This window comes from Triticum dicoccoides, chromosome 7B (genome assembly GCF_002162155.2).
Source record: "Triticum dicoccoides isolate Atlit2015 ecotype Zavitan chromosome 7B, WEW_v2.0, whole genome shotgun sequence".
NCBI classification, from domain to species: domain Eukaryota; kingdom Viridiplantae; phylum Streptophyta; class Magnoliopsida; order Poales; family Poaceae; genus Triticum; species Triticum dicoccoides.
Window position 1 is genome coordinate 130,761,939 of NC_041393.1, and position 9,656 is coordinate 130,771,594.

Below are 9,656 nucleotides of genomic sequence, written 5' to 3' on the forward strand. Positions count from 1 at the left end.
ATTTGTGAGTAGTTACTTTTGTTCTTGAGGTCACAGGAGAAATCATGTGAACTTGATATGTGTTCGATATTTGGATTCCCTTAGTGGTTCCATGTGAACGTCGACTACATGACACTTCACCATATTTGGGCCTAAGGGATGCATTGTGGAGTAGTTATTAGATGATGGGTTGCGAGAGTGGCACAAGCTTGAACCCTAGTTTATGAGTTATTCCGTAAGGGACCGATTGGATCCAAAAGTTTAATGCTATGGTTAGAATTTATTCTTAATATTTTTCTCGTAGTTGCGGATGCTTGCGAGGAGGTTAATAATAAGTAGGAGGTTTGTTCAAGTAAGAACAACACCTAAGCACCGGTCCACCCACATACCAAATTATCCAAGTAGCGAACACGAATAGAACCAACATGATGAAAGTGACAAGATGAAATTCCCGTGTACCCTCAAGAACACTTTGCTTATCATAAGAGACCGTTTTGGCCTGTCCTTTGCCTCAAAAGGATTGGGCTGCCTTGCTGCACTTTTGTTACTTCTACCGTTACTTGCTCGTTACAAATTATCTTGCTATCAAACTACTCTGTTACTTACAATTTCAGCACTTGCAGACATTACCTTACTGGAAACCACTTGTCATTTCCTTCTGCTCCTTGTTGGGTTCGACACTCTTACTTATCGAAAATTCTACAATTGATCCCATATACTTGTGGGTCATTAGGGGAGGGGGTGGGTTAGGGTTGCGGGACGCCGGCAGGCTTAAATAGGCGCCAGATGTCATCTTGGGCGGCGAGCCGGAGTGACGCCACGTGGCGTTCCCACTGTGCCAATGGGCGCGGCTTCCGTTGGACCGCCGGGTTTCTGGGCGTTTCCGTGTGGGGCCACACGCCTGGGCGCCTCATATCCGTCCCATATTTGGGCTGGATATGAGGTGTCGGTCAGCCGGGCTTTTGAGGGGCCTGTCTGGGTCCAAATTTCATGACCGGGCGGCCTAGCCGGGCGTTTGAGACGGGTTTGAGGGGTCCGGTTGTAGATGCTCTTATAGTATAGAGGGAAAAGATTCTCTCGTTTATTGGTGGCCGTTCCGATTAAGCTCCGCTGACAACAAGTAGTGTGCGTAGCACCGGCTGTAGCTAAAACATTGTTGTGATGTGACAATTTTTTAGGGTGCATTCACATCCTATTTCTTCGTGATTGCTTGAGAGTATCCACCGTCGGATTTGGCAAATTCAACCCTTCGAACGCCCGGTGACGTATGTGGACATTGACCGGTCAAGCCTCAAATTTTCTTTCTCATAATCGGACACCTCAATTACCATACCTCAAATTCATATAAACTCATGCAACTACGTCGATGCATTACACACATCGTTCGGCTACTACATCACTAACTTGCCATCAGACAACCAAAATTTGACATGTTTGGCTATGGTGGAGAAGATCATCTACTACTGCCCTTGCCCTTCCTAGTGCCCTTGCCGTCCTTCTCACGAAAGTACTGGTCGAAGACACAATAGGGATCAAGCCGGATCTACTCGTCACCGTTGTTGTCCTCCTTCTCCTTCTTGGGTGGTAGTCCGGCCATTGCACGGACCGCCCGATTCTGCTCTCGAGTGAGGGCGCGAGTGTTCCTCCGCGGCCGCTTCTTTATAATGCGGGTGCGGATGGCTTCCTCCTTTGTGGTGCGCCTGCGCCACCGCCATGTCGGCAGCGAGGCGGGCCTCCGCCGCCCTTATCCTCTCCTTCCCACGAAGGGCACACCGGTCCCGATGGGAGTCATACTCCGCCGGAGCGGTGATGGTGAAGGGCAGATTTGCAGGCTCTCATGACCGCGATGATCCAGCCTCGGAGGATCCGAGCGCCCGATGCGCCGACCCTATGGAGTCGTGCCAGACAGATCCTTCCGTCGGCTGGGTGTTGTCGTCCCGGGAGCGGTGGAGCGCAATGCGGACGGCCACTGCCTCCTCCAACCCACACCGAATGACACCCCATCTGATGGATCCGGGCTGATCTTAGTTAGGTCCGCTGCTCGCCATGCCGGAGATCGCCGAACGGGAGCTTGGGTGGCGGAGGGGAGTAGAATGAAGTGGAGTGAAGTGGCTAGAGTTTGGTCCAGCGAGCGGATGAGGAGAAATATATGTGGGGTCGGGTGGGCTGGGTCCGACGTGGCGATTGCCTGAGCGCTCCCATATACTTCCCATATTTGGACTGGATATGAGGGGTGCCGGTTAGCCCGAACATTTGAGATCCGTTTAAGGCGCCCGTCTGGATCGAATTTTTATGACCGATCAATGGCCGAGCTGTTTGCCCACACATTTGAGGCGGTTTGGGGCGTCCTACTGTAGATGCTCTAAGGCAGCAGGGTTTGAGCAATTTCTTCAAATGCATCACCGGATTCGCAATATTGGAACTCATACGTAGCTTTTAGAATGACCCGATGGAGATTTTATGGACGCTTCATGTAGACAATTAAAACATGTGTCCAAATAAATTGAATTCAAATTTGAATTTTTTTATTTTAAAAATTTATTATACTAGGTATTTGAATTGTAATTGGAACTACTTTTATTTCAATTGGAGATGCCTTGACGAGCCAAGCCTTGACAAGCCAAACAGCTCGTTCCAAACAGCTTGAGTAGTGACCGTGGATCACGGTCACCCGTCTGGGAGCGAATCCGCTAGTGGAGAACTCTCTGTGCCCTCCGCTTCCCCTCGCTGCCGCACTTCCTTCCCCCTCGTCTTCTCTGCCGGCCTACCCCGATCCAGTCGCCACGGCCACCGCCTCTCCCAGTTTCCACCTGCACGCCATTCCCTGTCGGCGCCGCCGTCCGCTGCACGTTCCGCCACCTCTACCCCCGTCCACGGTGACCATCGCCTAGGCCCCACCTCATTGTCCTCCTCTTCGGCGGCCGCCGGCGCCTCCGCCATTGCTCCCATGGCGTTAGGGTCGAACGGTCCCGGGAGAGCCGACTGCTGACTGAAGCCCGAGCGCAGGTATTTTCTTGCCCGGTGGAACTGAGGCCCGTCACCTGTTCGACGGAATGCCGAAGAGGCGCAAGAGCAGCGAGGAGGCGACCGATGCGAGCGGCGAGGATCTCATCAGCGCCCTGCCTGACGCCGTCCTCCAGGTCGTGCTGTCCTTTCTGCCCTCGGACGAGACGGTGCGGACGTGTGTGCTCGCTCGGCGCTGGCGCCACCTCTGGAAGTCCACACCCACCCTACGCATTATCCAGGGTGAGGGTTGTGTGATGTACTGGAGTGACTATGCAATGAATAACTTCGTGAACTACCTTCTACTCCTCCGCGACCGCTTGCCGTTAGATGAATGTCAGATCAGTTACAGCAAGCCATGTGACCGTGAGGAACTCAATGAGATGCTCCGGTTCGTTAATATGTGGATCCGCTATGCCGTGTCACTCTGCCAAGCTCAGGTGCTCAAAGTATGCATCGGCAATGTGGGCATTCTCCTGGGGCGTAGCAACTTGGCTCTCACGTCACAGTTTCTCAGGAGGGTGGAGCTTACAGGTGTGATTTTGTCTGGATATTCTCTAGACTTCTCAAGCTGCCCCGCATTGGAGGATCTGAATCTGTGCTCTTCAAGAATTTATGGCCCCAAAATCTCATCCCAATCAATAAGACGTCTAAGTATGACTCAATGTGATTTCAATGTGGATACTGGGTCCTGCATGCGTATCTCTGCCCCATGTCTCGTATCCTTGCAACTAGCTGATGTTTATGGGACTGCTCCTCTGCTTGAGAGCATGCCGTTATTGGTAACAGCATTTATCAGGCTTGGTCACGATGGTTTTGGTACCTGTACACATGAAGCTTACGGGGATTGTGATGAATGTTTTCCCTATAATTCTGATCACTCTTTCTATGATATCTTTCCCTATGGTGGCTCCTTTGCTAATTACCGTGACAGCAATGACTCTGTGCTTCTACAAGGCTTGTCAGGCACCACCAGTTTAGAGTTGACGACTATTGATCCTGATGTGGTATGCTTGCTCTTCTGCTTTAAATCCCAAAGTCTCCTAGTGGCTAGTATTGCTTTCAATGTGCTATACTATACATGTGTATTTGTCATCAACTATACATAAACTCACATTTTCAAAATCTCCTTACAGTTTGGATTGTCACCATGTAAAGTATTTTCATGACCAAACCTACTACTCCCTCCGATCCATATTAATTGTCGCTGGTTTAGTACAATTAGTATGGATCGGAGGGAGTAACTTTTTCATGATAATGAATTCGTGTATTGTTGTTCAGATTCATCACTTGCCTGCATGCTTTCCATTCAACTAGATCGGTATGTTTGCTTTCCATTAGATATGGAACTGGCTGATCAAGTATATGGGGATGTCGTGTAATCAATTGACATGTGCTTGCACAGAATAAGCAAGTAGCGAGACCCGGCAAGTGAGCAACTAAAAGAAAATATCAGTGATGTATTGTAGTCCACATCTTGAGTGATCTGTTACGTGTAGTTCCTGGTTACAGTGATTATAGCACTGATCTCGTATTGTAATTGCTGTACATAGTATTAATTATAGCACCGATTATTTCAAATATACATGGATGCATAGTTATTATATCCAGCAAGAAGCCATTACACATAAGTCCAAGCATGCTACTATTGATTGAGATTTTACCACAGGAGGATCGTGTAAGATTCTGACATGCCAACATTTAGCACCGTTTTACCAGGTTATATTGACTTGTACTTGCAAACCAATGTTTTTGGCCCCAAATTCAGCACTTCTGAAGTAAGCGATTTTGGCGCAAGCCCATTTGAGTTGATGCGGACTTTGCCAGTCCAACATGGGGGCAGGGCTCTGAGCAAATTTTGGGAATAGGGTGTTACTGTCTTACTGTTATAAAGGACTCAGATGTCAAAATATTAGAGACCCATTGAGAATAATCAGCCGGTTACATTAATTCTTTAGGATTCTAAATCTGAAACTTATCCAATATGATGTGTTATCTGTCTTCTCCAGAAGATCAGTCTAGGCTCAATAAGACGTACCAAAGCTCCTAGTCATTTCAATATAATTGGAAAAATACTATCTGGTACTTTTTAAAATTTCAATTTTGATTGTTCTTACTGCTCGTGCTTGGTGCAGTTCACTTTCAGAAAGGATTTGAAACAGTGCCCTACATTTAGTATGCTCAAGACATTATTACTCAATGAGTGGTGTGTAGCGGCTGACTTTGGTCCACTAGTTAACTTTCTTCAGTGCACGCCAATTCTGGAGAAACTTATTATTCAACTTCGACTTGATAAGGTATATGTTGTCCAAGTATGGTAGCTTTGTCTTGTTGGAGGTACTATGTATCATTTATTGATTTGAGTAAAATATTTTGTTAGCTACCGAGAGTGAATTCTATGATAGAAACATATGAAAGCTATAACCCAGCAGTACAGTTGGCATTGAAGCATCTCAAGGAAGTTGAAATCAAATGTCATAAGGAAGATGAGGTGGTTCGCCAGATTGTGAAGATCTTGAGTACCTTTGGAGTACTTTCTGATCAAATTGACATCCAAGTTATCCAACAGGCATATGTTTCTGGAAGTAAGTTAGCTATTATTACTTTTCATGATTCATGTGTTTCCGCTATTTGCATTTGTGTTTAAATTTTTCGTTGATAATTACCATCACGAAGTAAGTTACTTATTATCACTCGACTTGATTGTGGCTTTCTATGGTAAGAAACTGCACTCTTATGTTACTTTGAAATATTTCAAAGTAGACATTTCACACATGTAAATAGAATTAAAAAAATGTAGGCTTAATGGAATGCAAGTGTAAACCTAAGCACAAGCAGCGTGCATAGCTGTATCCTGTCACTGCCATTTTCCCATCTTTTGGCTGCAAATGCCTAAATAGCACCATGCCATACCTGGAGTCCGCATTGGCGGTCCTTGGCAGGCCATCGGTAGTTAGCTGTTGTGAATATAGCTGCAGATGGTACCCAACATCATCTTTTTGAGATTTTGCATTTGACCATGGGAACAGTAATTTCGAAAAAAGTAGTTGTCCGTCTCCGGTAGGAAATCTTGTTCTAGTGGATGTGACAAAAAGCTGGTCCATCAATGTCATAGGAATGACTGTAGATCATGCTAACAAGAGATGATACTATCTGAATTATCTACATTAGATGACACAACTCTCTGTGCTGTTGCATCTCTTAACTCAAGATATGAGCACTGGTTAAAGGGGAGATTATCTATTCTTGTAGTAGCAGCTTAGCATGAGCCCTTTGGTAGCTTTGTAGGCCGCGGAAACGTTCAAAATGTCTGATCCACCTTAGAAGGCTGCAGTAGCCGAAATTCTCAGCCGGTTACAAGTTAACCCCTCTGTCCCAATACCACAACTAACCATGCACACAGACCAAGGAGACACATAACTTCTCTCAAAATGTTTAAGCTAGGGCATGTATGAAACAATTCAATAGCTACACTTTGATTATCTCAATGGACAATTATTTTAAAATGGAGACCCTTCCGAGGTCGTGGGAAGGTAATACCGAAACGGGAGAGCAGTGACACATCCTCCTAGCTTTCCAGCAATTAGATCATGTTGCATCCCGGTGTAAGTGTGAAGGCATTCGATGCAATGCAAGATCCAGCGCTGCCCACTCTCTGATGCTTATTGTGTTCTGTTATGTTTCTACAGGTTTCAGTTTCGAGCAGACTGAGATCCTGGATTGATGATCGATCTTCTGTCTCCTGGTCGCTTGCGCACCTGTCTACAGCTATGAGTTTGTGGCCTTCTGATCTGGATGTTCTAGCAGTCTTGTTTTATCTGAACCTTGCGTTCTGAGTGAGTACCAGGACGTCCATGTTAGCTCAGGATAACTATGCTGGGTAAAAGTGGTCTCAAGTTCGTTTGCATTTGGTGAGGCTGTCTGCTATGCAATGGTTGCCCTTGGAAACATGGTTGATGATGTGCTGATCTGACGAAGTCGCGAGTTCGTGCTTGCACTCCTGTGCGCTATTCTGTCCGCGGTTAGGGGTACCCTCGAGGTTCGGAATCTGCATCTAGAGATGTCGCTTGCGGTTTCTTGAAAAGGGGTCATATATATATATGCCAACCAAAGTAAGGTGCGCACATAAACAATTTCTCATGCAGCAGAGAGTTTGAATCCATTTCAAATCTTGAAACCATCAGGTCTAAAAGACATGACGCGATGCCCCCGCCACGGTATTGCCCGCGCGGTGCAAGTGTGCCAGTACCGCCAGGCAGCAGCTGCTACATCACAGTATTCCGTTCCTGTTGCCGTTGGTATCACGTGGCTACCGTCACTCTCCTTCCCCCAGCGTGGCCACAAATCGCACGAGCCGGGGTAACATGGGTGAACAGTAACCGTTGGCGAGGGATCAGACTAATCAGGTCGGCCCTTTGTCTTCCACCGGGCCGTGGCCCCGCGGCGGCGTGCGTGATCGTCCCGTTGAAACGCGGTCGGAGAGTGGAAGAACGGGGAAAACGGCAACGGGATTCATGGTGGTCCAGTCCAAACACATTGTACGTGCCCGTCCTTCTCACGACCGCCTATGAGGACCGAGGTCAAGTCCTTGGGGCATTTGACAGTCTGCGTGAGCGTGACAAAGAATGACAGGGAGTGCATGCGTGTCGCGCGCCGTGCCATACCATGTTGCCCGCTGCCGTTTCCAGACCACGTACGCATCGGTTGAACCAGGAAAGAGGCAGAAGCAGCTGGTCGTCGGCGCAGGCCATCCGCCGGAGGCCCGGGATGCGTACGCAGATAGTACGCGTTGTCCGGCCACCATGCATATACACAGATTTGGAATGCGTGCTAGCAGGATCAGCTGCACAATCGGGAAGAAAGCTGTCAGCCAGCCGGTCACTCCTGGCGAGCGACGCCGTTTTTCCGGGCCAAAACACGGCCGGCCAGGCGTAGGCACGCACGGCTCCGCTTCCGATCAACCGTCACATCCTTGATCCGCTGCGACGCGGTTTCCATTCGCCGCTTGGTGACAGACGTACGGCTACGCGCCTCGGCCTTCCAGTTTTGGGCGAACGTTCGCACACGATCGAATTTGCAGCGAAGCAGCGAGGCCCGACGCGTCTACGCATTTGGGGTGTACAACTCTTTCGACCATTCCGTTCCCAGCACGTTACGCGATTACGCGGCGACGCTGTTTATATTTGGTCGGTTTGGTCGTCTCGCCAATGTCAATGTGTGCACACGGATGTGTCAGATGTTTCTGGAAGGAGCGAGCTCGGCCAAGCCTTTTCGGGTCCTCTTTTGTGAAAGTCTTCTTTTTGTATGGCAAAAAAAAAACAGTTCAAGCTTGCTGAAGTTTCTAAACTTGTCAAAACATACTATTCAACCGTGATTTTGTTTTAGAGCACTCGTCGCAAAGAAAACAAAATATTCAAACCGAACATAAATTTGATTTTTGATCTAAAAATCAAATAGATTCAAATTTAAAAGTCAAAAGAAAAAGCATGAAAGATGGGTGGATGGCCGAGGTGGCGCATGCAGTATCTTGCAAAAGTTGTATGCACGGATCCCCTCTAAGATAATCAAGGATTAAACACATGGCAGACGTCATGTGTTGGTCGCGCCAGCCTCGATCGATGGCCTTCCCTGCCGCCCGATTGAACCCGCCTTGGCTGTCGGATCCGGGTCATCTTCCTAACGCCTTTGGCCTTTCGCACTCGTGTACGCACACCACCCCATTTGCATGCACACAAGACGGGTGCTGTCCCATCGCCTGAACGTCCTCTCGACCACCCCCCCTTCCCCACGTGGATATCCTTCCGGTCACCGCCCTCACCCGTCGCAGCTCGTCGGACGCAGCCCATTGTCGCCATCCTTGAACTGTCGTCGTAGTTGCGCGGGTCTGTTGTAGCATTAACAGTTGTCGGTCGCAGCAACTCGTCTCGTCGGTTGCAGCTCCATGTTGTTTCCTTGCAGCCTCGTCGCGGCAACATAGTCTCGTGCTTGTAGCAACTCCTATCGTCCCTCGCACCTCACCACACTGTTCTTGCAACATGGGAGTGGCTGCTGTGATGGCTCGCCTCCAAAAGGCTGCCGACCACTGGTTGCAACACCTCTCTTGTCGATTGCAATTGGGCGTCATGCCGGTTCCAGCTCACCCCCATGCCAATCGCAGCATCTCGGGTTTCCGGTTGCAGCTGGGCGCTATGCCCGTTGCAGCTCGGCCAGTGTCGTTCGCGGCATCTCGGGCCTCCGGCTGCAGCTAGGCGTTGTGCGGTTACACCTTGGCTCATGTTGCATCCAAATCACCCCATGCCGGCCGTAGTATCTCATGTGTCACATGCCCCATCTTGTGGCAATGGGCGCCACAAAGCGCTTGCAACAGCGCGCAGATCGCGGCTTGAAGCAACACCATAGCCCTCGCAATGCGTCGGCTTGCCGGGAGTGCCTCCTGATGTTGCTTGTAGCAGGTGGTTCATCGCGGGATGGTCTCCATATCATCGCCCCCTTGACAGCAGTGCTTGGAGTAGCCCGACGTTGTTCGTCGCAGCGAGAGCGACGACGTCTCAGGGCGGTGGTGGGCGCCTTTCGCGCTGAGCGGACACGCATGAGAAGAATGTTGAGTGGGCGTGCAACAGCGACTTGGAGTTTTAGAGGAACAAGAGGTTGTCAGTGCGTGAAAATATAAGGGA

General features: G+C 49.0%; 1 protein-coding gene across 1 annotated transcript; it reads left to right on the forward strand.

The window, feature by feature from the left end:
- The first annotated feature begins 2,633 nt into the window (after positions 1 to 2,633).
- On the forward strand, positions 2,634 to 6,892 carry LOC119341937 (putative FBD-associated F-box protein At5g56820). Its single transcript, XM_037613781.1, has 4 exons — positions 2,634 to 3,989; positions 5,118 to 5,279; positions 5,363 to 5,567; positions 6,672 to 6,892. The coding sequence occupies exons 1-4, from the start codon at positions 3,033 to 3,035 to the stop codon at positions 6,704 to 6,706; spliced, it is 1,359 nt and encodes a 452-aa protein (XP_037469678.1). The 5' UTR covers positions 2,634 to 3,032; the 3' UTR covers positions 6,707 to 6,892.
- The last annotated feature ends 2,764 nt before the right edge of the window (positions 6,893 to 9,656 follow it).